Here is a 27,787-nt window from a genome sequence, read left to right as displayed (position 1 = left end):
AGGAAATATGCTTATTTGCGGACAGTTGAATGAGAATATTGATACCGCTCTCATGTGTGCAGTAAATATGAAGCTGCAGCCAGTTAGCTTAGCTTTGCACATTTAAAGTTCAATAATACACCTACCAGCACCTCCAAAGCTCACCAATGAACATGTTTTAGTGTTTGTTTAATCCGTATAAAAAGGAAGTGTAAAAATGTCAGGTTGTTGTTTTACAGGGGTTATGTGTCGGACTACTTCTTGGCTGGGTGCAGGAACATACTTACTACTGAGCTTTCCAGGCCTGTTCGGTGGGTTTAGCTGCCCTCAGACGGAGCCAAGCAGCTGTTTCCCAAACTACTGAACTATTCCTTTTAAGATTCAATGCAGCGCTTTTTATTTGGCTTTGGGGCTTGGCCAAAAAACAACAACACATAATTAGCACCGATATACCGATGTTTTTCTGGACCACTGATTTATGTATTATGTATGCACAACATCAATCATTATCCTACAACAAGTGCTGTTTTATTCAATTATTTCGTTAACTCCATCCCCAAATCCTTCAAGTCGTCTCACTGGTAAACGAACGGACAATCTTCAATCAACCTAGTAAAATTTTTCACAAAGGAAAACACTAACACACACACATACAGCAGAGCAAATTTAACCACCACACAATAAGCCTAAAAACACAACATCCACAGCTCTACTTTTTCTATTTCCAAACAGCCTTCAAGCATTCGAAGCAAAAACACCTTAAACAATCTGAACTTTTAACTTAAACTAATGAAGTCAACTGATAGTCATAGCTTCTGACTAGCAGGTTCTGTATATATTCATACATTTTGAAAGGGAAAAAAAACACATTTTCACATTGTTACACACTGTTTTTTTCCAGTTTAAGCTTGGAATGACCTCACTGTCACTGTACTGTACATGCTCTTCATGTGCTCTATCAAAGGAAGTACACGCCCTTTAGGAGAATCAGTCCTCACCTGACCACTTTGAAGAAGCACAAAACAAATGTCACAAGTGTGAAATGATATGAACACATATGAGCTCTGCCGACAGGGTCCGACTCGTTATAGCTGGATCCTATCTGAAGTCATTAAACTTGGACTATCTGACTCAACTAAATACGGTCGTTTTAAGCAGGCGTTTGTCTCAGGCTGGTCTGTAAAGCTCTGTCACGTGTGATGTGAAAAGACAGTGAACAAAATGTGAGGAAAGTCTTGATTTTCAACCGAAGTCCTCAGTAAGCTTCAAACGAAGAATTTATTGGGTCATCTAAGGCAGCTGTCACACATTTAATGCAGTTCATTTGTTACAAACGAACCAAGAGTTGAAAATATGAAGTCATTTGTACTGATGGGTAACTCATTTACTGCAAAGCTGTGGTGATGTCACCATCAGCGCCTGAACAACACTGAGATGGAAACAGGACGTAACGTCATATCACCACGCCTCACTTTTTAAAGGAACTGCCAAAGTGCCCTGAATAGGACATGCATTCAACGCACCTCCCTTGAACTTCTTTTTATTCTCTGATGTATCAAAGAAAATCACCAAACGCCCTTGCTGCAGTGCATGCATTACCACGGTTACCAAACTGCATGAATATGAGTATTGCTTCATATATAAATGCTGCACCTACTGTCATATAATCCCTTGGTTGGTCCATTTTGTTCATTAACACACCTGCCTAAACAAAGAAAACCTAATAGTTTGTTTAAAATGAACCAAACAAGATGAAAGCGCCTTAAATGTGTCTGATCTGTTTCCAATGACAGAACCAGACAAGGCTGAGTCCAACTAACGACTCCAGAATAGTTCATTTGAAGCATGCTGAGATCTTTAGTCTGACCAAGTGGTTCAGGGAACACAGAGAATCCTCACTGTGAGAGGCAGCTAACATGTTCAAGACGACAAACAGGTCCAGTAATATGCTTGAAAGTCAAGCTGAAGATGAGTGACAGAGCCGAAAGTCAATATGAGGAAAGAGGTTTATGCTGAATTAATGGTCCCAGTGTCCTGTAAGCTTTTAAGTGCAAACTCTATCTCCAAATTCAAAGTTTAGAGGGGAATGTGTACATATACATATTCCAGTGATTTTGACAGAAGTAATAAAACAACAAAATAATATTACTGAAAATGCAGCAATACTCTAAGATACTTAAACCTAAATGATAATCACTTAATCACTTTGCACCAAACTCTGAGGCTCATGATATACTTGCTTTTCACCAGGATTAATGCATGGACAAGTGGCTCCAGTGCAAGCAGCACTGTTCACACAGTACTTGCCTGGGTACTGTGCTTTGTGTGTTGAGGGGTATATGTAAATCTATATCACTATATCAATATATACTGTATATATATCCTGTAAAGTCCCAGACCAGATGGGAGTGTCTGCTTTGGCTGATCCAGTGCCTTGAATGCCTGCGAATGAAGGTATTTTCATACTACTTAAGGCTCATGTTCATCTAATGTCACAAAAAGATCTAATATTGTGACAAAACTCACTGATTTGCAACAACAATAACAGCCTAACACAAGCAGAACCAATAAAAGGTTCTCTTCTGCAAGTGTATCTGAAGATTAGACCTGAACCGGGCTCATACCCGCATCTTTAAGGACAGACCCAGCTGGTCCCGCCAAATTTAAGACCCGGTCCCAAGCCAAGAACCGCATTAACTAATGAAACACACTGGTTGCACTCGTGTCTTCTGGATTACATATGGACGCAGACAACTTGCACCGCCAGAATGAAAACAACAAAGTGTCCTTAATGAATTACACTTTACACTAATTTGATTAAATCATCCTTGGCCAACACGGGGAATCTTCACTCAGAACTTTGGGTTTTGCACAATGTAAACATAACATGGTGGTTTGAAGTTCAGAGTCTGCTGCTGACCTGACATCACATCCTGTTCAGGAGCCGAGCTCGCTTGCAGACTGTGAAGTGATCATATTCGACGACGCATACCACAGACTCTCCTGAGGAACCATCATGCTCGCTCAATCATGCAGTTGAAAGCAAGTATATCAGCACTCTGAGCTGTGCGGTGCATGCCGAAAAACACACCGTAACCGCCATGTGGATTTTCAATCTGTGACTGATGAGCACGTGAACACATGCTCTGATTAAATGGTGGTGACCTGTGATGTGGATCTCATCACTGTTGTTGTCAGTGCAGATGTGGATATTTAATATAGCCTCACTGCCTCGTGTTTCGCCACTGTCCCGTCAACAGGGCAAGGCAGGAAAGGGCTGTGTGTAGCATTTGAATGCTAACAAATCAGAGCAATATCTTAATGTGGGCACATTTGCCTCTTCTGGCCACTGAGCTGCATCTAACGTTAACTGTAAAGTGTGTTACATTAGCCTACAGCATGGAGATGGAACTGTATCAGGCTAAAAGACATATTTGCTGTTACTGACAGCTTGTATCAGCTCGTACTCTTCTCCTTGCCTTTCAAAATAAAGCGAGAAACGCCCTCTGTGTAGACTGCAGTGAGACTCATGGGATATGTGGTCATAGTCTGGGGAGACGCTAAATGCTACACATAGCTCCTCTGAGACTTTAGAAACATGTCTCTTCATCGCTCTTAAGCTCCTATGCAAGGCATCTGCCTCGCCTCTACCAAGGCCTAAGATGAATGTAACACTACAGACAGTGGGTGTTTCATGGTCCAGTACAGTATCCTAGAGAGTTTGATGGGATGTCTCCTCCTGTGGTCATAAAGAAGAAATGATCTCCATCCAACTGGACCAATCAGATGAGAGCTGGGCAGAGGGAAGAAGGCAAAAAGGTAGATGAGGAATGAATTTCTCTCTTCCAGCCTTTCCCCTTCTTCCTTCTTGTGTTTCATCCCCTTTCCTCTCCTTTTTTCCTCCTCCCACACTTCTTGCTCTCCCTCTTGTCAGTAGCGTGTAGAGTACCAGTCATTGTCGGTCATCTGAACAAGCTCGTTGACCACATCCAGCAGGTTGTAGTTGTATTTGTTCAGCAGCCGCTGGTTCAGCGGCCGGTCCCCAAAACCCATCTCCACCAGCACGGCCATCATGGTGTCCTGGGTGGAGGCATCCACTGGAGGCTGCACAGGAACAAGATCTCATCAGTCCATGAAACTGATTACATAAAATGTCCCAGTAACATATGAAGAGACCAAGTGACCATCTGGCTCTATGTTATTTCACCACAGTTTAGGCTAACATTAGCAGTTCTGTCCTGTTCTGCTGGATTAGGATAATTCTGTACTCCACCTTTCCCTGCCAAACACGTTAGAGACAGCATGCCACAGTGCCACTAAAAATATATCTAAGCATAGCCCTGCAGCTGTCCTCGTGTCCTTGTCATAACCAGACGTTATCCATAATTTACAGCAAAAGACAAAGGTATCGTCCCTTGGTTAGGGACATCCCCAGCTTTACTTTAAGAAGACTGAACCTCTGTACTACACATATGTCAGGCCCGAGCGATGACATTAGATTGGTTAATATGACCTGTGTGGGGCCTTGTCCAGTGAACAGAGCTTTGTAGGCAGAAGCAGCGACTGACAGAGCTCCTTTCATCAGTCCGCTGGTGATGCCTGGATTCCTGAGGAGACACAACAGATCCATTAGAGTTTGCCTCAGTACGTAGTTCATCATGATGTAACAGGTGTGTGGATTGTGTGAGTTTGTGTGCTCTTGTGAGTGCTCTTGTGTGTGGGCAGGGTGGGTGGATTCTTCTTTATTTTCTTTAGCTTTGATTGTAGCACTTCGTGCTATATTTTTTTTGTATGAAAATTGCTACATAAATGAAGTTATTATTATTTTTATTATTAAAAATGTGACTGCCATGTGAAAGCCTTACATCTCCAACACAAAATTTCTTTGCAAATAATGTATGAAGTTAGAACAGCTGAATGACACAGAGAGTTACTTATTAACTGTAGACGATAACTCCTACAAAATTATTATTAGGCTAATTCAAGCAATTGTAAGTAGATTACGTAGTTAAATGGTTTCTTTGAATGTTTTATTTGTGTTTATTGTTGATGTACGATCGAAGTGTGTACAGGGTTTTTCATTTTGAAAATGAAAAACTGAATATTTATTTGATTTATCTTTAAGAGAATAAAGATCTGGAGAGTACAAAACAGACATTTATGAGACAGGAGTAAACTGTGTGAGCAGAGCTTGCACGCTTCTCTCTCTAAATGTACTCCCCCTGGAAATGAACCAGTATAAAACAGAAAGAAGCTTGAGGAGCTACTGTGACAGAGTAGCACCAGCATGTTCCGGTTGGATAGCGTGTTAGTGGTTAGCTCGCCAACTAGCCACCACCAAGCTTTTAGAATAAAATATTTCGCACAAATGAATGTTGCTGTACCTCTTTCTGAAGTGACCAGGTCTTAATGCAACAGAAATGAACTACAACACAGTTTCATTTACACCAAGGGAGATGGATTTGCTACCTGCTAGTTTGAGCTTCTGTGTGTGTGTGTGTGTGTGTGTGCGTGTGTGTGTGTCTGTGTGTGTGTGTGTGTGTGTGACCTGGGGTCCTCAGGGTTGTCCTCCTCTGTGTCTTCAGTAGCTTCAGTATCATCTGCCTCAGTTTGTTCAGGGCCAGAGGCTGTGGGACAACAAACCATCACGTTATCCTTGACTCTATCTCACATCTGTCCTGTACAGTGTGTATTCACATCGACATCTTGCAGCATCTGTGAAGCATTTGGCAGTAGAAGAAGACACCAAAAAGTGCAGCCCAGCAGAGCTGCGAGCATGGTTTAAACTCTTCGTCATGCTTACCATCCTCAGTTTGGTACAGCTCAGAGCTCTCTGCGCCTTCCACAGCAGCAGCAGGGTCAGCATCTGTCTCTCTGCTGCTCTCTGGACTGTACAACATCAAGAGCAAGTATTTAAAACCAGTGCAAGACACAAGAGAGCACCTCCAAAACATCCCACAAAACAATTTGAAAAAAGAGTCAAATGAAGGGTCAGTGTGGTTAAAACACATACCAGATACCAGACACCTGAGCTCTCCCTATTGGTAATTAAAGCTGTTATAAACAATATTTTAATATAACAAAAGGCACAATAATCTGAAAGGTAACACTCATAGTGACATAATTATACATAATACATTACATTATACATAATTAGCCCCTTATTCAGGGGCTAATTATGTATAATACACTGTTCACTATATGTACACTTCCTGCTAATATTTTCCATTAATATAGCAAGAATGGCCTCTGGGCTGCTGAAGGGCTTTTAATGTGAAACATCTGTAAAGGATGTGTTTCACTTCCCTGTTGATGCCATTAGAAATAATCAGTGAGAGCAGCGGAGTGGTGAGCATGGCATGACTGGGTTGTTGTACTGGTGGAATTAGAGCTGTGGAAATGTGCGTTATATAATTTATCAAGACACACCTGGGCGTGATGATGGCTTTAGGCGGTGTCACCACCTCGGGGGTCAGCGGCTCATCGTCCAGCGTCTGAGACGTACAAAGCATGTCGTTGGCGCTGCTGGTGCCCGACACCCCTGTCGCTGGAGCCACAGTGGCTTCATCCACATTACCCAGCTCACCCTCTGGAATGGAGCTGCCCAGGTGGTCAGAAGACGGGGTTTCTGGGTCTGTGGGGCTCTTGGCTGGGATATCACCCGGCTGGGACAAAGCAGAGCTGCAGAGAAGGGATAAAGAAATAAAATGAGTGTGGCAACATACACCCTCTAGTGGCCATATTGGAGGTACTTACCTGATTTTAAAAATAAATCTAATGTATACTTAGATTATTGGTCTTGAATAACTTACTCGTGCCTGTTTATTGAATATGTACCCACCATTTTTTTGGACCACAGATTTCCATGACAACACATATGAAGCTGCATTGCGACTGATGCTGTTACTGCAGAGCCATAAAGTCTTGTACCTGTACATGGACTCCCCCAGTGGCCGACTGGTGTCAAAGCAGTCAGGGAGAATGATGATGTAATCCTCTGACGAGGTGGAGGAGGAGCGACTCCTCGTCCCCTCTCTCTTCTCCTCTCCCTCTTTCTCCTTGTCCTCCTCTGGGTTTCTCTCTCTCTCCATGCGGGACTCCTCACCTTCATCTGCGACGGAATCAAGGAAACCGATCAGTTTAACGGACAGATACGGGAAAGAATTCTCCAAGTCCACCACAAATTACTGTCAGGGCAAACTTCTAACTTTTTAAACTCTATGGTCAGGAGCTGTAAAATTCACTTTGAAGGTCTAATACATCTATTTAATGAATATATGACCTACTGCTTCAGTCATAACACACTGGACTGAAGTCATTTTAGTGCGATGGCATTTTGTTTTACCAAAATCTCATGTTAATCCTGCGGTAGCAGCTATGTGCTGGAGGCTGCCCCCCCAGCAAGTCTGAGCAGTGTCTCTGGCTACAGCACGGGTTGCCAGATATGGTCGGTTAACACAGGTTTTGGTTTTGGTCTCTGTACAGGCACGATGGAACCAAACTTTTCTTGTTTTCACATGTCTGTTTGGGTATGGATCAAACAACCAAGATACAACATTTAATGATTAATCTCAAGCTCACAACAGACAAGAGCACCTGCAGCTATGGTAACTGTACAAAACAACGATGGCTGTGCAATGAACAGCAGTGGCCCAAAAAGCTTAGAATACATTAACAAGAAAAAAATGCATTTCAAAAATGAGACTGAAATGTCACAGAGGACTCCACTAAATTGTCTTAAAACTAACAAAAATCAAATGAGTCAAATGTGAGTAAAACTAACACAGTATGCATTTTCATTTGACATTAAATTATTTGCTGCTGTAAAATAGTTGAATTACTACTGAAGATGGACTGAAGTTGTCTAAATACAAGGAGGCTGTCACACTAAATATAGACCAACTCAGTCGAACTGTTCGACAAGGACTCCATTTGACAAACTTCCATAATAACTTTACCACTATGTTTGACTGGAGTGCGGCTGGGTAACACTGAAAGAGGATGATGAGGAAAAACATAGTGCTGCTCAGCTTTACCTGCAGGTTAACATTAAGGTCGTTTACAGCGCTGCTTTAAGAAAAGGATATGCAGAACAGATACTCGAGTCTCCAGCTTTGGCAGCTGGAGTCAGAATCCATAGCCTAAAAATGATGAGTTGGGCCAACTACAAGTCATTTGTGAATAAAATGTTCTCTATTTTATTAATTCTGTTGTCATTACTGCATGGACTAAATGTTATCAATGTAACAACGGCAATGGGAGAAACGTGTCGTCTCTTCACTCTCACAGTGTATAAATGTGTAACAAACTCTGAGTCTGAAGAGTGTTTGCTCAAAGAAGCACGTGAAATTTATTTAAGTGTCTTGGATCCAACCAGTATGCATCCAAAATAAGACATGGACGTTCTGGTCATTTTTTGTCAGTGGATCAGTTTGAAATGTTGTCAGGGAGTAACGAACAGTCAGGAGCAGCCACAGAGACCTGCAGACGACAGGGGGGACACACCTCCAACTCCTCAGCATGATATCAGCTCCTTTAGTAGCTATTCCAATGTGCTTGCCTCCTTAATTCTGAGACGCGTAGTATTAAACTACACTCGCTGTTACCACAGCAACAGCTGGTGTCGCCAAATCAACCAGGGCTGAAATCTTCAAGATAACTTTAAATTCAAAGTCCAGTTGCCAGCCTTTTTTGGATTTTGTCGAGTCAAGTAGGGTCTAGTCATGTCATCAGATCAACCGTCTGTCACCTGTGGTTGTGTTCTCCTGCAGGGTGGAGGCCCTGGGCAGAGCGTGGAGCGGGGTTGGTGCTGAGCTGGGGCCAGGTCCTGGGGTCGGGGCCACGGACAGGGGAGCAGGCAGGGAGGCTTTCAGCGGGGGAGGGAGGGAAGCTTTCAGCGTGGCCGGTGGTTTCAGGGCACTTTTTGAGCTGCTGGGGCTGCTGTCTGTGGTCTCCTCTGTTTTCACCGTCTTACTCTTCACACAAGAAGAGGAGGAGCCGCCCTGAGCAGCCGGACGCACCACTGAGAGCAAACAGGAAGTCCACTGTTAGAGACTGCACTGTCATACTTTTCTCTTTCAAACAGGCAGAGTAAAAAAAACTGAAATCTGAAATACTGCTGGACCTGAACACACAAATTGAATACAGACACCAAAGAACATTTCACACACATTTGTTTTTTCACATGGTATTTCAGCTGATTGTGTCAACATCGGTTTGTGACAGCCTTACTCGCTGGGAGAATAGTTCATTGTTCAAGAAAGCCAGAGGCAACATTTCCATGGATATATCTGCCCAAATCCATGACCAATCATAGCGTTTCACCAGCCCACTGGATTGACTGGCTAGTTTACTGAGTCATGTTCCAGTCTTTCAGGCATGCTTAAAGCTCATTATGGGAAAGTGCATAAAATTCAAACTAACAATGGTGGCCAATGTGTCAGAGAGATGACAGACAGACATTTTAAACATTAAAAAAGGACAATGCTCGTTGGGCTCAAAGCACGAAAAAACATACGCTAACAAAGAGAGGTCTCCTCCATTTAAGTCAAAGCAAATTGTGAAAATTTGAAGATGACGCAGAATTTATTTCTCGTTCAAAGCATAAAGCGCTGCAGCAGCAGCATGTTTGTGCCTCTACCTGCGGTGAGAAAATAAGGTCTACAGGTAAGACATGAAATTCAATCCAGGAAGTCCAGTTTGAATGACAGAAGCCTGATTCTGAAGGTGTGTAACACTCACTGGGGCAATGATCTCTTAAAAATTTGAAACCTGCATTGTTTACATCCATGTTTACTTGCTAGCAGCCTTGTTCATCCTGCCTTTGTTTGCACATTGCTGTTTCCAGCCATTGTGTCTGTTACTTTGGGGGAGTCAATAGTGATGACAGCTACGAACATGCTAAACTGGATGAGCAGCAGGGACAGATGCACTTGGATAAAGTTAACACTCCTTGATGGAGTTTGGATGCCCAACAAGCAGCTTTCACAAGACCACATTCTGACCGTGTTATGAAGGCAAATTTTGTGGTAAGCGAGCTAATAGCTAAGAAGCTGAAACCTTAATCAGAAGGAGAATGTGTGAAGGAGAGCCTTGTTGCTGCTGTGGAGCTGCTGGTACCAGACAAAGTAAAATTCTTCCAAAGCGTTTGTCTGGAATAACTCATAGAGATGAAGGCAAACCTGACGTGGAAACTCAGCGAGAGCAAGTGTCTGTGTAATTTGACCTTCATGGTGGACAATCCCAGAGCTGAACCTCGAGCTTGGCGATTGACCAATCAGAATTGAGTATTTAAGGGTGCCGTGTTCTAAGTGTTAATAATTTAGTACAGCCTAGAAGGAAGTTATAAAAATTGAACTGGCCCTTGATAGGGCAGAGGTGGGGAACATTTGTTCCCACACACACTGGACCTTTAAAAGTAGGATGCAGGACAATGCAGCAAAACACATGCCAGATATTCTGAATCAGAATATATATGGAGTATTAATGTATATTAAAACAAACTTTTCTGCAGTGTTTTGCTAATCACATGTTCCGTTGGACTGAATTCTGTGTTGCAAACGAGCTGTTGCTCACCGACCTTTTCCCGTCCCGGAGCGGGACCCTCTCAGAGGGGCGTGGTCTGGGGCCTCCTCCAGGGTCATTGAGCGAATCACAGTCTCACACACAAACTGAGTCCCACTGATGTCATCTTCCCCTTCCTCCTGAGCCGGGACTCCTCCCCCTTCTGCTCCAGATCCCGCCCCATGAGGGACGTCTGAGGACACATAACAGGTGGACAAATGAGAAAACACACAGACCAGTAAATGCAAATAGAAACAAATCCTCTATATCTATTCCTTCCTATGTTATAATAATGACTGCAGTATAAATAAGTCATCAAACAGCTGGCATGCTTTCAACCGTACTTTGCTGCTGCTGGGAATCAGTCTGGTACAGTGTACCCAGGATCTGCTCCTAATAGTCAGCTGTTGGCCCATGCGCCCATAGATGGACTTCAAGCTATCGATTGCAGGAAGGATCAACTACACCGTTACTTTTCAAAGCTCTGTGCCTCATTCATCACTGAACAAATTGTATGTCTACTTCATTTCTCCATTTCAACCAGAGGCATCACTGAGGTCTTGAAGTGTGCACATGTAGTCCAACCACCCAGGGCGGTGACACAAATGATCTGAATTAACTACCATCACCATGTCCTAGAGTCATTACCTTTATTCAGGTAAGTACATGTGTACAAAAGTACTTTCATTTGAATATACTTACACCTCTGGGTTCAGTTTATCTCTCCGCCTCATGATTCATCACTGCTGACAGTTATTCTGTTCATTACTGCATCCTGCATTAAAAGGTTGGCTGGAACAGTAACACCTGACAGGAATTGGTTTGTATATATTTATAAACCCTTACTGGCAACATGCTGTCATACATCACTGCCTTATTAAACTGGTCCCATTATTTGACCATTTCAGTTAGCTAATTCTCGAAGTCCCACGTACCACCTGCTTGATTACAAACTACTCTTGAATGGACCTGTTTTAAACTGTGTTCTGTTGCTTGTTTGCTTCCTCTTTTATTATTTGTGTGTGCATTTACTCTGCTTTAACTGTACCCTTGACATTATTGGAAATGAGGGCATGCCCTCCATGATTCTTTGAGATATTAAATAAAGGTTGAATTAATTGAATTGATTTTTGGATAAGCCATTTGTGGAAGTGTAAAAAATGACAGTTTGCGTTAACTTAGTTTCATTTACTACTGTGAAAATCTTGGGTTCTTAACTATGAGCTACAACATGTTAATATAGAGAAAGTTTGAAATTTTAAAGGATATTCATAGGGCAGCAACAGGTGTAGCATCATTTCAACCAAACCTTTGATTTTCACAGTAAAGACATTGAGACGTTGTAGAACACAATGTAAAATACAATAAAAGCATTTAAATGACACTTATGTCAGTTAGTCAGTTGTCACAGTGCATGCTGGGAGTCTTTCTGGATGCCTGCTCCCGGTGGACCACAGTACCTTATCCTAACTGTCTGTGATGCTGTTCATCTTCATCTTTCTCAGTGGCTACAACAGCTAAACTCTATAATAAGCCTGCTGGGACTTCCTAAGGTTAGTGTTGAGCATATATGGCGTTCTGGTGGTGTTTCTGAATGTTAATAGTCTGTACACTCTGTGTGAAGCTGAGAGAAGGCATGTTTAATAAAAACGTTCATGCAGACAGTACAGACAATCCCTTTCATTTACCAACCCATTAACAAAAGAGCCCTAAAATAAGCATGAATAGGAAACTCCATTACCCATGATGCTATTGATGACTTCAGTCTCTTCCTGGATGAGACCCAGAGAGGGACTGCTCTTGTCCTGCAGGTGACCATCTTGAGGCAGAGGGGACATGCAGGGAGTCATGTCTGGAAGGAGAGATGATGACAGACACTGTAAATTTACTGAACAGGTTTGTTGAATTGCAACTAACAACATGAGCTGCTACAAAAACACCACCAACAACAATATTGTACAGTATATGAGTCTGTGGAGTATGTTATTGACCCATGGTCTGCTAAAATACTAGTGTCATCTGCATGGTTGATAGTGTCAGTTTGAGTTTTTGAACTCAAGCTCAATGTTCATGAATTAAACACCAACAACTAGAAACCATAAGAACTCTTCTTACCGGCAGGGGTGTTGTTTGGGACACTCTCCAACTCTTGGACGATGTTGATGTCTAACAGCTCAAAGGACAGAAGATCCTGAGAGATCAGCAACAGCAGATAACCAATTAAAGACGCCTTTGTATTATGGGAAATGTAGGAGGCAGCGTTTGATCCATTACAGCCATTTAAAGTCAGGATATCTCAGCGTCTGTTGCTTCATTTGACCAATGTACTTTTTTAAAGCTTTATGCACATTATCTTACTGCTGATACCGTGTTTGCCACTGCAGCACATGCTTCACTATCAACGCATTTCAATGTGACAGCAGCGGTCAGCATTTTCTTTGAAACCGCACATGATGACATGTTGACTTTTGCAGCTAGGTGTAATATAAATTACAGGTACTTCAAGTATATTTCGCTGATAATACGTCTGTAATTTGACAGTAAAATCTAGAATGTAGGGCTTTCACTTGTAAAAATGTGTTTCTACAATGTGGTATTGCAACTTTTACTGAAATAAAAGATCAGTTGTGTGTGTGTGTGTGTGTGTGTTACACATTTGCCAAGACAAGAACCTGATTGTGTGTCAGTGATGAACTGTAATTACACAATTTCGTAAACATTGTGAACAATACATTTAATTTCTACAAGCCTAAAAAGCATGTTGGTTTATGATAATCTGCACTTCTTGCTAAAAGGTGATCTGTTGTTACAGCCTCACGTTGGCTAACATTCATCTCCATCACTTCCACATAGTGAGTTTCACAGATTTTACATTTGGGAAAAAGAGCCCTGGGGTTAGATGGGGACTTTGTCTTGGCCATCGCCAGTTTAGGCATCAAGGAGAGACAAGATTGGATGAAATAAACCTTTTTTGCAGCCTGAATGCAAAGTGCACAGCAGTGTGATTATTACCTGTGCAGTGAGCAGGTCAACAGAGGGGATGTAGTACTCTTCTTGGTCCACTGACATTAATGACTGCTCCCTAGAAGCTGCACAGGCTTTTCCATCCTTTGCCACTGGGTTCTTACCCTGTAGACGAAGAGAAATCACTTCAGTTAGATAATATGCACACCGATATCTACAGTATGTCTCTGTGTGTGTGTATTCATACTATATCTGTGTGTATGTTTACTTTATTTATTTACATGCATTCATTTCACAGTAATTTTTGACATCATTATTATTATTATTATTCATCATTTGTTCTACCTGTGGTGTGACACAGGGTGACACTAGTATCCCATCAGCCATCATGGGTGCTGGGGCCAGAGGATCGACCACGATGCTGCACCAGACCCTGGGTCCAAACTGCTCTCCAGCATGGGCCAGACGCCAGTGGGAGGTGTAGGAGCCCTCCACAGCCGGGGCACACAGCGCTACACTGACAATACCAACCTGGACACAGAGAAAGCAATCACATACTGCCCAACAGAGCACCATGGTGCTGACAACATCCATGTCATGTAGTGCCACAAAGACCAAACAAGTTCTGGATACTCTTCCAAAGATGAGTGAAAATGAATACTTCCCTCGTGTTGCTGTCTCACCTGTCCAGGCTGGAGGAAGGGAACAGACACTTCTCTCCAACGGTCGCCAGATCCCACTGCCAGGTTCCCCCACATGAACTTCAGCTGCAGGAGAACAACAAGGCAGAATATGATGTATCACTTATCAAAGCTGTAAAACTCACTGTACACTACCTGCTCTGCAACAAACAGCAGACAGACACAGAGAGCTGCTGGTGAATCTAGTTGGTGGAGGCCAAAAAGAGTTAAAGGGGGAGTGATTATTGGATATACATTCATCAGGAGAACACAAACAGCGGGGTATTTACTAAGGCTACAAACATAAGTGAGCTAAGCTGCATGCATAAAGTGCAGCTAAAAAAGACCTGACGCTGGACTGTTTGGTGCGCAAGCGAAATGGAGCTCAAATGACATTGTTACTGCTGCTGATACTGGAATATTTGTTGAAGAAATGACACAAGTGTATGTTAATTAAGCTGTATGGGAAACAATAAAAAATAGCCAGAAACTAAATAAGTAATGGATATCAAAAAATATTAAATAATTAAACACAGTAAGTGTTGAGACATTTCACTTAGAACCCAAAGTGTAAAGCTTATGGTTTAAGTTTTAAGTGGTTAAGATTCATCCTCTGGTAACTACAAACTTTGGTACAGAGTTTTGTAATAATCCATTCAGATATTTCAGTCTGAACCAAAGTGGTGGACTGACTGACAAACTAACCAACACTGCCGTCAGAGCCGAGCTGCGAGCATGGCTAAGCATAAGACATTTTAATGACAATCTATTTCAATACTACAGCCCATTCATGCTCCCCAGATGAGGAATAAATTCCATTCTTGACAGTCCATTTATTTTCCTCTAATGGCACACTCAAGTGAAAAGGTTAACATCGAGCACATGATATGTTCATCTAACTGCCACGTGTAGACTTGACAACAGCAGCTTTCTTTACCTTCGTATCAGCGCTCCATCCGATCGTTCCAGTGTTCCTCATCTTCCAGTACTTGATAAACTTGGTCCCAGGACGTAGGCGGGTTCCATCAGGAAGGTTCTCGTCCAGAAATGCAGCTGTCATGGCTGGAACCACCAGGGGACAGGGGCGCTTTGGACGCCTGGGCAAGAAATAAAGGCCTTTTGTCTCGCATCTATCTTGCTTTGTTCTCCTAAAGATGTTTGTTTTTACCAGTGTTCAGATCAGTTGTTGCACGTCCCTGCAGCTTTAAATGAAACCAGTGTGTACCTGGCATAACCTACAACAGTGGTTCCCTACCTCTTTGTCAACTTCTTTGTGCATAACTACAGTCCTGCCTGACGCACTTAAGTACTCCCATGACTTTTAGTCAATTTTTAGTTTCAACTTAATAACCATTATTTTTAGCTGGCAGCTCAGGAGGTAGAGCGGTCATCCACTTATCAGAAGGCTGGTAGTTCGATCCCTGGCCCCTGCAGTCTACATGTCAAACCTTATTTTGAAAATTTTCAACCATATCCACAATGGATTCCACTTCTCTGCTTGCTTTCTCACAAGCTTTCGCACACGCTTAAAACATGATGTTCAGGTGTTACAGCTGACTCAGTAAGAAGATATATTCTTATTGATATTGACTTTGCAATTAAAGGGCTTTATTTCTGAGACTCTCTCTATGACTTTTAGAGAGTTAATATAATGTCAATACATCATGCCGACTGTCAACACACACAAACAAGAGCAGATGCGGAGAGTCGCGCTTTTCAAGAGAAGAGAAAGAGAGAATTTTTTTTCGTTTAAGTAAAAGGCAAGCAATTGTGTCTGTTACTTTGTATGACTATGCTCACGGTGATGAACAAGCCTGGTCCCAAGAAACACCAAACATGATAAACTGGATGAGAAAAGTAAACAGGCAGAACTGAAGAAATGTGCTTCGCTGTTTAATGTGGAAGCAGAAGATGTGCCTGACAACCTACAGCACAAAATCATTGAGCTGCACAGAAACAACCTACTTGCAGTTCTTTTCAAAACTGATTCTTGCAAAGCCTGACTTCCATCCAAACCTGGAAAACCAGCTGTGAAGAGCATCATCATTATCATCATCATCATCATCACTACCATCTGACATTAGACGCCTCACCAAAGAGAAGCAGTTCCAGCCATCAAATTAGGAACTAGTGTGATATACTGTATGTGTTCAATAATTTAGTATGGCCTGAGGTGCTGCCAAGGAGGGGAACAAGTGGCAAAGGCCACCCTGATACAACTGCTGCAGTGACCCCAGACGCACTCCCCGTGTGTGCCCCCCCTATGAAAAATCATTACAAATTGAAATGGTGGAAAGGTTCCCCGCCCCTGCTCTGGTGTGTCCTCCAGTTTGGACCAATCGTGTTTTTAGTAACTTACTCAGGGCTGTTGTGCTGGGTGGCTCGAGGCTGCAGAAGGACTGGCGAGGAGCTTCCATCTCTGTGGGAGGAGTTCCACTGTATGCCCCGCCTCTCCATCCTCAGCTGTTTCCGGATTTCTTTGACCTCGGCCTTCAGCAGGCGCTTCTCTGCTTTCAGCCGCTGCTTCTCCGCCTTCCGGAAACTGCGGTCACCTCGCCTGTAGAACCTGGAAGAGATGAAGATACATCACGGAGAAAGAGCCCAGAGACAGAGACCATTCGATGGATTTCTATGAAACTTGCTTCAGAGATTCATTTTCTCCTCATGATGAACTGTAATAACTTTAGCCATCACTTAACATTTCATCTAGTGCCACCAGGTAAAAATGTGAATTTGTCCAGTGCTTTGATTTATCACCAAATACCTACAAAACTAAAGGCATTCCCACCTGCCTCAGCCAATAAGCACATGCTTGCATGCTAAACATTTGCAACATACATTTGCTTCAACACAACTGCTTCAGTTAACACTACTGACTCACAGTTTGTTTCTGTAATCTGTGGTGGAATCTAACCTACCAGTACCTTTACTAATGCACTGTACTTAATTACAAATTTACAAATACTTGAATATTGCCATTTTATGCCACTACTGCTACACCGTACTTTTTCTCCATAACATTTATGCAACTGTTCTAACTAGTAACTACAGTAGTATGGATAAGATAAGGTACTTTATGGACGCCACACTGGGGAAAAAAAAGGAGAGGCAGAAAAAAGAACACAAAATAAAATCAATTATAGAGGCTCTGTACATTAAACACAAAAGAATATGAACAAGCATTGTCTTGTGAAGAATGGCTCAATTTCACAGCGGATTTTGAATTGCACATGAGTAAAATATGAAATGAATGAATAAAATACAGTGTCTTTGTACTATTGCACAGTAAAAATACATAGTCTATGGTCTACAGTAAAAGTAGTTACAACATTTTACATATAAAACATATGAGTTTATAAAATACAATGCACTGTTATAAGTATTTAGTATATAAATGCATCTCAGCCAACATAAGTCACAAAAGTAGAAGTACTTGTTCTGCAGAAAGTGTATTACTGGTATATATTCTGATGCTAAATGCTAATTATTAGCATTTTCAGTGCATTTTACTTAAGAGCATTTTTTTAATTACAGCATTACTACTTACACAGTAAAGTATTTAAATAATTGGTCCACCTTGATTTGTGATATAACCCTTGGGAAACATTTTTGTATACACAACTATCAACCTGAGACTGCAAATCATGTAGCTTATGTGTTCAATGGAAAATGTTTCATACTAAAAACGTCAGAAAAACATAAGCAATTCTAAGAGAATCATGGTGTCGTACCTGCTGTGGTCTGGGGCAGGTGATCCGTGCTCCGGGATGGACAGAGGAGTCCTGGCTCGCACCAGGTTGTGACTGGGATCATGAGAGAAACTGCAGGGCTCACACAGAGTGCAGGAGGTGCACACACTGGGAAAAAGAAAAAGAAAAAAGATGGACAGGGGGTGGAGGGACAGGGGAGGGTAGGAAATGAAAGCAAGAGATGAGAGACTGGGTAATTCCAACTACAGCACTGACAACATGACTTAGTGTACAGAGGCAGGAAAGACCCAAGAAGCCTTCAGAGTCCAAAACACTGTCCACTGAGACCAGCTGAGGACTGTTTGTTACTGCACAGGCTGACACATGGAAAGAGAAAGGAACGCAGCTGGAGTCAGACTGAAACACTGTCAGATACCATTTGCTGAAGGCTTTCTTCAGGAACTTCTCACATAATGGCCCAAATGGGCTTGCAAGCCAGATGACTATGCACAGAGGTGTGACACCAAATATATGAATTATAGGAAAACAATGTGCGTTCAGAACAGATGGAGCTCGCCAAAGCATGCACTGCTACATCCTGCAAAAACCACACCCACCCCATGCCTTTCCATCCAGCATTCATGACTCCGTTGTTGTTGTTGTTGTTGCTGGAACTAACTTAAGAATCCACGATGACTTGCAATTGGCCAGTTAGCTGCCATCAACAGATACCTGCACTGGTAGCCTCCTCCGGTGGTCTGCCCCCTGCAGGAGGAGCAGGGAGGAGTGGAGGAGGATGGAGCCCCAGGCAAAGTGGAGGAGGAAACCTCGGGGACCTGCTGGACCTCCGCTCCTCCTACTGCTTCTGCTCTACCTCCTCCTGCTCCCCCTGCTCCTCCTGCTCCTCCCAGGGGCTTGTGGATGCAGCACTGTCCAGAGAACTCCCGGCAGATCTTCTCCACCGCCTCGCGAACCACCTGGTCCTTAAACTGAAGGGATGAAGGGGGAGTGGGAGAGAGATAGAGAGAGAGAAAGGAAGAAGACAACACTGCTCACTGCTGTTTACTGCTTCTACATGTGTTTGGTGCTCACTCATCTCTTCATGTCCCAGTCAGTCCCTCCAGCTGAAAGACACCATCAGGCTGCTCCTACCTTCTCCATGTAAGAGGTGAACCAGGCTGGAGGAGTCTTGTCTTCTTCTTTGGTCCCCTTCACTTCTTTCAAGATCACCTGATCAACAGAAGAAGAGAATATTCGCTCAGTAAAACCCGCAGATCAACATCTTTCTCACATCTCTGTCAATGTAAAGGACCATACAGGCTGAATTCTAACCAGCTGTTTTATCCACACCAGCAGAAAGAACAGTGCAATGTTTGTGTAGATTTTTATGTGACTGCTATCATCTTTCACATTATTCTGATGGCTATGTCCTCTGCTACACACCTACCCTGCTACAAAGCTGGTGAAATTCAGAGCTGATGGACACCTGGGAGAGGAAAGGGGAAGATTCTTAATGTAAAAATGTGAGTGGTTTCACTGTGGTTTCTGTTTCATCACTCTGGGCTGTGCTTAATAGATGAAGCCCCCAGCTCTTCTCAAGAACCTGTTAAGTCAACTGATTGGAAATATTTAACTCCTCTCTGTACGCAGAAATTTACGTCTTTAAAGTGTCTGGCAGGTGCAGAGCCTCAGAACAGGCCAACAAGTGTTAATATTGACGCTGTCGCACTGAGAGAGCGCTCACGAACCAAGGATGAAGAAGTCATTTTCTGTGCCTGACCACGGCCAGTCAGTCTCTTTCATGCTCTTTCCCTACGTCAGAATGAACTGCTTTGGTTTTCTCTCTGTCAGTTTTGCTATCCCAGACAGAACCTGCACAAATCACTGTGTTTAAGCTGTGACACAGGGCTGAGGTGAGCCATACAATATCAATCAAGAGACCTTCCACACACTGTTACTGTTCTTTGCTTCCCAGAAAACTAAGGTTAAATAAAAACACTAGACTTCTTCTTTCTAATCCCTAATAATACATTACAAAACCCAGAATTTTCAAAAAGGGGTAAAGAAGACAGCATTAGCATGAATGTTAGGGCACTGCGATGTGTCCACCCATTGACATTATTTCTTCTTTCTGAGTCACTCAGTCTTGTTTTGTGCCAAAAAAAAATGATCACAAATCTAATACACTAAACTACAGAGCCAGACTGGTAATCAGAGTTTACATTTCTGCCTTTACAGGCACACAAATAAGTAATTAACTCCACTGGATTAACACTTTTCCACAAGCAACAGTAATCAGTGCCCTCACATTATTCGTTTGTGTACATGAATTAACCAAAGAGAAACTGCTGCTGCCTGGAATCCCGTAAAATAAACTGAGGTGATGCCAAAGGAAACACAACACTGGGCCTCATGCAAGAAGCACTGATGGGAGCACATTTGTTTTAAAGTGGCATGGATGGGTGACTCGACACACCTGTTGCATTCATCAAGCTTCTGCACTCAGAATATTCTCTTAACAATTGTTATGCCTTAATCTGAGTGAATTTGGACTTCAGATATATATCGATTAAATAAAATGTACAACTAAAATAAGATTAATTTTATCTAATTTTATTTTATCTAATTTATTTTTCTTTTATTCCAGCAGCTGCCTCAGGATCTTTATGCAGGGCTCTGACCGGATTAGCTTTAGCCCAGTGTACATAATAAACAGGGACCCGAGTGCATAATTAAACACTATTAATTTGAGGGAATAAATTAAATACTGCATCATAATACTGTCCTATAACTATTATTAATATTGAATTATATGTATAACATTGTGTGCACATGTACTGTGAGGGGATAAATGACTCATACTCCTTGTTTCTGCAGCATTCCTGGAGTACAGTGGTTGACTGTCGTGGTCTTACCATGCCCTGTTCAGGTACCGCAGCCTGGACTTTGCGGCTGACCACCTGGGCCAGAGCGGGGCAGTGCTGTGGAGGTCTGAAGCCCCTCTTGGGCTCTGTTCCACTGGCCTTAGTGGTGGGGACCCTCGCCGGCTGGCCCCGAGTCTCGTACACATTCATATGCAGTCGGTTCCCCTGCCTCGCTGCACTCTGGGAAACGAGTACAAAAGTTAGTCTCACCTGCTGCCGTTTCTGGGTCAATTTTGCATCAATTTCTTAACCAAGCTGTGTCTTTCATCTGATAACGACAGCAATGCTTTGTGAGAACATCTGAATCACAGCAGTATTTAGCACCTTTGGACATAGAAATTAAGAGAAAATTGCAATAAGTCAGAAATAAAGGTGAAACTTAGACAAGCCATCAGCATACTACACAACCCTGTCACATTAAAATCAATGCAGGAGGCTGCCATGTTTCTGCTTTGAGCTTGATAACATTACCATTTAAGGTGCATTTTAAGGTAGACAGAGTTAGGGTTAGGGCTGGGACTGTCTGGATAAAGAGGGAGCTGAGCCTGCAGGTAAATCGATTTTTGCTTTATTTCATCCACTATTGTGACGACTAGTTTACCAGGCTGCTACAATTTATTGGCAATTGCCATGGTCATATTTCAAAAAAAGCAACGTGAGCACAGCTAAACTGAGCTGGCAGCTTTGAGGTCGATCCTGATTGGTCAAGCAGATGTCTGAACAAGAGTGACTGCAACGAGCATGTTCTGCCATTTCATATGGGACTACAAGAAGTACTTCAGTGTGAACAGTAACTGTGCTTCAAATCAACTGACCTTCAATGCCTCCTCGTACTCCACTGGAATAAAAGCAGAAGCATTCATTATTAGCATAACATTAGCATGCACCTCCCTCTAAATCTCATAGACTGTCTTGGTTTAGTTTAGCATATCGCGTCAAATGACTGATTACATTGACTTACCTTGGCTGTTAATGGACACCTGGAAGAAGAAAGGAGATGACTCTTTATGTTTCTTCATATTCATTCATCATGGTTAGTAACACTCAGCTTGTGAAAACAGTTGTAGAACGTCTTCTCCTGCTCTGTCAAATCTGAGAGAATAACCCTAATGATGTCACTGCGATGCCATCAGGGTTGTCTCAGCTACAAAATATTTAGCAGACAGTAAATTGAGGGTGTGGAGTTTGCAACACGTTGGCATTTAACAGGCATGAAGGGTTTACACAAACATGCCTCTGAGTTGCATCAGAGAAATGTAGGATCCAGCATTCTGTGCAGTTATCTGAGCCTCCGTTGTACCAATTCTGACACTTCTTACTTTAATCCATCCCATGCAAGTCCCCCCACTTCATGGATGTGCAATACTAAATGATTGTAGTACGCCTTTAATATTATAGGAAAGCACGTACTGTACAGTAGGGTTGGCAATTAAACAAAAACCAGAACAGACAATTTAATTTTAGCCACATTGATATGCTCCATAAATGTATTCCCTCATACAGGCTGCCACCCACCACAGACACACAACAAAGAATCTAACTCTTCATTCACAAGCAGTCTGAGTTTGTTTCATACATTTGACTTTATTCACCCAAGTAGTTTTAAGCAAGGGTGAATAAGAGATCAACTGTGACTACACATAACCTTTCATAACGTACTGTTTATTAATTGTTATTGGGGCAGATGTGACACTAAATTGGGATATTTTTTAGGTGAGACTGCTCAGCCTCACTGTAAAGTGTGAAAACAGACGGAGTCTCTCACCTCCTCGTTCTCCTCATCGAAATAGGTCAGCTGAAGACTGCACAGGCCAAATGATCGCTTCACCTGCAAACACACACACACACACACACACACACACACACACACACACACACACACACACACACACACACACATCTGGTGAGGACAGCTGTGCTTTTCCTATCAGAGGCATAAACTGGATACAGTGGTCACAATGTCAGACCTAACATTTCAATTAGGATGAACCCAGTGACTGAGATATGTGTGTGTGTGCGTGTGTGTGTGTGTGTGTGTGTGTGTGTGTGTGTGTGAGAGAGAGAGAGAGAGAGAGAGAGGCAGGGGAGGTTTGGTGATAGTTGCCAAGGGACTCAGCGAGCACAGTTTGTCTCTGCCTGAATGAAAAGGTGACCTCTGAGAAGGCGCGATGGCTCGTGTTCATGCCCGCTCAGCCACAGGAAGCTGTGTTCAGGCGGCGGACTCCACTCACACTCCTGCTGGCTCTTCACTTTCTGGAAGCTGGATGTTTTATCCAGGTGACATTCTCCCCCCAGGGGGTCCCAGGTTGCTCTTCTTTATGCTTCGACACGAACCAATAAGCCTTGCATGTATTATTCAGCAATTCATGTCGGATGAAAACAGGTAATGCTAGGCCCGCACGCCAAACCCACTAGACCAACTCAAAGTGGAGTCTGACGTCTGTGAGTCAGCAGCACTCAGACAAATGAACTCTGTTAGGCTGCTGTGGCCAAGAGACGGACCATAAATCCAAAGGTGCAGAGCTCCGAGCACATATTTCACCTTCTTTCTTGACACCATGGTCTTTCACCGTCACAGTTTTCAGCTAGGTAGTACACTGTCAGCCCCTTCCCACAGCAGAAACTTAACAAAACAGAACATAAACCGGAGCCTGCTTTGTGGACCAGTTCCTGGAAAAACCTTTGAGCTCTGCTCCTAGAGGTTAAACATAATGTAAGTGTCAGGTACTTTCAGGTGTTGGCAGCTTTGAGGTCGATCCTGATTGGTCAAGCAGATGTCTGAACAAGAGTGACTGCAACGAGCATGTTCTGCCATTTCATATGGGACTACAACAAACAGCCAAACAGTGGAGGGAAATTAAAAAACGCCATCAGATTAAACACACACAGAAAACAACAAAGTGGTTTGACACACTGACGCCGCTTTGGGTCATAAACTGCCTTGTTCTGGTCTCAGGAACACCTTGGTTTCTTCATAACTTTTTTTTTCATGTTTATGTAAACTTTAGATACAATCACCAACAACATCAGTGCTACTGCTTCTCTCGTGCATCTCACAACTGCTTATTTAATGCCATAAAGGTGACATAAGCCAGTCCCTCTGTAGTAATAGTAGTATAGTAATTCTTATTTGCACATTGTGTGAAGGCAGTGAAGGTTGGACAGGTTACAGGTTTTCAGAGCCTGCACACACAGGTCCTGGGTTCTGCTGCCTCCGCCACACCCCCTGCTAACAGGAGTTTACATCCAGCCTACAGACATATCATCTCCATTGGCGGAGTTGTGGAGTAAAGTGGTTGCTGAAGGGCTAAGAAGTAAGTAAACCTCAGACGTAATATTTCCAAAAGTGAGATTTACCTTGGTACGTTATGTTTTCATTTAAAGTGAGACTATGTGACAGCAAAATGTATTATTTCTGCATGAATGTGTATGTGGCATTTTATTACTGTGGCTGTTTAAGGCTGAGCTCATTTTAACTACTTTATATACTGTTGGGTAGTTTAATCCACGTCAATGCATCATATTCTATGGCCAGCTGTGTGAAGGTGTGAGAGTAGGTGGAGTCTGAACTTCTCTCAAGATGTCGCTTTCACCTTTCACACAACGTCTTCGATCACTTCTCACCTAATCAATCGAGTGCTGTGGCAGCCGAGCGCATCTGACGCTGCGTTTCATCATGTTTGCATCACTGTGCTCGACTTTATTTGACTTTCACACCTGGTGACGCGTCCACCTGCGACTTCTGGCAGTGTGAATAAATATGTTGGTCGTTGGTCACCATATACACAGTCCTGGAGACTTATCCTAACCATAACCACAGCCACTAATTGCATAACCCTAACCCCAATCTTAGCCTAAACCTAGCCTTACCCTCATCTTAACCCAATCTTCACCCTACAACTTAATCATTTACATTACAGGGACTTACGTTTGGCCCTGATAGGGAAGGCGGGCCCAGACAATGTGACTGTGTAGACAGATTTATGTCCCCACAACATGAGTGATGCATGGGCACACACAGTGCAAAGGTCCAGGCAGGTAAAAACAGGATGCTCAGTTTTAGCATTTTGTTAAAATGCAAACATCTGGCACCCAGATTAAAAGTGAAGGGTTGTAATTCAGCAACACGAAATAATGTAATACAATATTTTATTGTCATCTAAATGAGAACACAGACTGATATTTTAAAAAAAACTGTGAAAATTCATATAATATGTAATAGTCAATACTCATCTGTGCTAATTAACAGCTATTAAACTGTTCACTTCAGTCTCCATATGACCCTCAGGTGACTCTGTACCAATCAGCACTGAGCGAGACTCAGACCACAGTTGGGTGACAGCACAACAACAGTCCAGCTGCCTGAAACGTGACTTGTGTTATTCACGGTGACTCATCAGCGGCGTGGTTTTGAATGGCAGCAGATAAAGTCTGCTGTCCGCATGCACACTCTGTCCAGCCTCCCCTTTCTTCACCATGCACCCTTCTGACTGCGTGATCATGGTCGGGGACACAGAACGAGCTATTTACTTCAGCTATTTTTCATTCCTGGTTGTCTGACCTGCCAGCCTGTGACAGAGTGACAAGTCAAAAGGCCTTTTGACAGCAGACGCTATAAACATGTCGACAAGCTCAGGTGGATCTGACAACATTAACGAAGGCTGCGTTCCGCTCAGGTGGGTCATTTCTGCTGACGTACCTTTCATCTGAACACAGGCATCGCTAATGGTGTCACTTAAAAACTGACTGAGCTATAATGAGCTGCAGTGATCTGTACAAGTAATTCATATCTAGAAGGGCTGGCTGACAATCCCCAAAGAAAGTACGCACAATAATATATCTTATCTTCAACTGATATCACATGTTATGTTATTTTGAATCAGTAAGTATGGCATGCCGGGACTATTAGTTGCAGTTTGTGTCAGATACCACAGTTTACCACAGTTTTGAAGGCATTCATACAATCCTTAAAGTCTTATCCATGTATCTGACTCTAAAATATTCTGTGCACTGAAAGATAAAAAGGCTTTTTAAAATACAGCTTCATTTTCTCATCCAGGTGAAGTATGGTAATACTAATCCAGGTGTGTATTTGTTTATGTTAAACTCTCTGAGTCACATGTAACAGTAATGCAGACTGGGCGAGCACAGGTGCGCTGTGGTGTGTTTATACAGGTATGCAAGGTGTATACAAGGTGGGGCTTTACTGTACACCTGCCGAAAAACAGCCCCAGATACTGTACGAGTGTCTGTCTCATCTTTTCACAACACACAGCCTTCATGGAGGCTAGTAAATGGATGGTAATAGCTGAAACAGCAGTAGCTAGCTAGCTAGCTAGCTTGTGCACACACGCCTAATAATCCATTCATGAGCATAACGGCTATTAACACAACTGCTAGCTGTTAGCTCCGTCAGAGCTGTTACCTCAGTCAAATGTTCTGGTGTGGTGTTATACTTCAATTTAGGATGAAGACCCCAATGCCTAGAGCTCCAATCCAGCTATCAGAGCAAAGACATTTCAAATGGTGGATTCAACTGCTCGGACCGGTTATGTGGAGCTGGTAAACAGTGTTTCCATGACGACAACCGTTATATTAATCCTGTAAGGACTGCGGTGTTTCCTCCCTGTCCTCTGCTAAACTGTTCCCTCAGTCTGAGGGCACGCTTTCACGGCTTTAATCTCTCATCTGCACGATGCCAATGCCACAGTCTGTCAACAGCGCCTCTCAAGCAGCAGATCTGGGGCTGGAAGGCTACACCCTCAAGGGTTAACACGACACACCAGCGCCAGCGTTCACCACCAGCAGCCGCTGAACATGAGTGCATGAGAGCAGGATGAAGGCAGGATGTGAGCGGTGGTGTTTGACAGCGGGCCCGGTGAGTCCCCCCTCTCTTACCATGGCCTCCATCGACTCCCAGCTCTTGGTCTCGGATCCCGACAGGAGGAAATTTTTGGAATTTCCCCTGAAATTCACCTTCAGATTGATGTAGAAGTCCATGGCGTCGCCCGTCTGCACCTTAACGCATATTACACACGACGGACACGGAGCGTTTTCCCCGACAAACGAAGGCTATTTGGGTTAATCTCGCCAATTCGCTCCACTGTGTGACTTAGCGACAAGGGATGAGAGGCGTATTTTGTGTTTACATCAGCGTCCTGGGCACGCCCACCCTGCACCATGTGTCCGGAACAAAGCCCGCTACTTCCGCTTGTGCGGAAAAAAACAAAAGCAGCGCGGCACAGTGCGGCGCGGAGGAGGGCTGCTGGAGGGCAGCAGAGCAGCGCCCGTGAGCAGGACCGCAGCACGACCTGGATCCAGCTGCCACTGCCAGTGTTTCTCCACTCCACCAAAGCACAAGAACACAAGCACTGCAATACTTTTGATCAATAACAATTTTTAGTGTACTTTATCAAATACATTTACCTAACATTAAAAGCAGCTGTGCATCCTCTCTTTAGATGGTTCTGCATCCGGCTTCCACAAATACTGTTACTTAACAATGAATCAATTTTAAGTCTATCTGTGCACAAGAAGATTTTTTTATAGAATTAACTACAGGAAAAAATCTGTACTCCCTTGTTTTCCTTGTCCTTCCCCCTCAGGAAAACAACACAAAGACACTTAACCAGTCGTTAAGTTAACTTCTTTCTTTCTGCACTACCATTTACATTTGCACTACACTCTCTTAATGTGTCATTGTTTAGATTGTACAGTTTTTATTTATTTCTTCTTAATATATGTCTTGTCACAGAGGTTGAGAGTAACATAATTTCGATTCTCTGTTTGTCTTGTAAATACGGCAGATTTGACAATAAAGCTGACTTTGACTTTTGACTTTGTTGAATAGATTGTAGGGTATTTTAGCTTTTCAAAGGAATCCAGAAAAACCCTTCTGAAGGCTGCTCAAAAGCTCACATTACTTCTTAATATTTCCTGAGTAAACAAGGCAGGGTGCAGTCTCTTCATCTGTATCTGTAGTACATGT

General features: G+C 43.0%; 1 protein-coding gene across 1 annotated transcript; it reads right to left on the bottom strand.

Annotated features, from left to right (window-relative positions):
• Positions 1 to 485: 485 nt before the first annotated feature.
• nbr1b (NBR1 autophagy cargo receptor b) lies at positions 486 to 26,916 on the bottom strand. The gene is made up of 23 exons (XM_041957208.1): positions 26,698 to 26,916; positions 22,565 to 22,627; positions 21,761 to 21,779; positions 21,615 to 21,637; positions 20,791 to 20,979; positions 19,028 to 19,105; positions 18,608 to 18,864; positions 17,918 to 18,043; positions 16,546 to 16,752; positions 15,124 to 15,283; positions 14,190 to 14,273; positions 13,852 to 14,037; positions 13,555 to 13,671; positions 12,658 to 12,733; positions 12,284 to 12,394; positions 10,559 to 10,735; positions 8,729 to 9,001; positions 6,910 to 7,090; positions 6,409 to 6,660; positions 5,783 to 5,868; positions 5,528 to 5,606; positions 4,493 to 4,586; positions 486 to 4,083 (listed from the first exon to the last, which is right to left on the bottom strand). The coding sequence occupies exons 1-23, from the start codon at positions 26,797 to 26,799 to the stop codon at positions 3,910 to 3,912; spliced, it is 3,114 nt and encodes a 1,037-aa protein (XP_041813142.1). The 5' UTR covers positions 26,800 to 26,916; the 3' UTR covers positions 486 to 3,909.
• Positions 26,917 to 27,787: the final 871 nt, after the last annotated feature.

This window comes from Chelmon rostratus, chromosome 17, assembly GCF_017976325.1.
Source record: "Chelmon rostratus isolate fCheRos1 chromosome 17, fCheRos1.pri, whole genome shotgun sequence".
NCBI classification, from domain to species: domain Eukaryota; kingdom Metazoa; phylum Chordata; class Actinopteri; order Chaetodontiformes; family Chaetodontidae; genus Chelmon; species Chelmon rostratus.
Note: the sequence above shows the minus strand (reverse complement) of the source record. Positions and strands in the feature narration are given on the sequence as shown.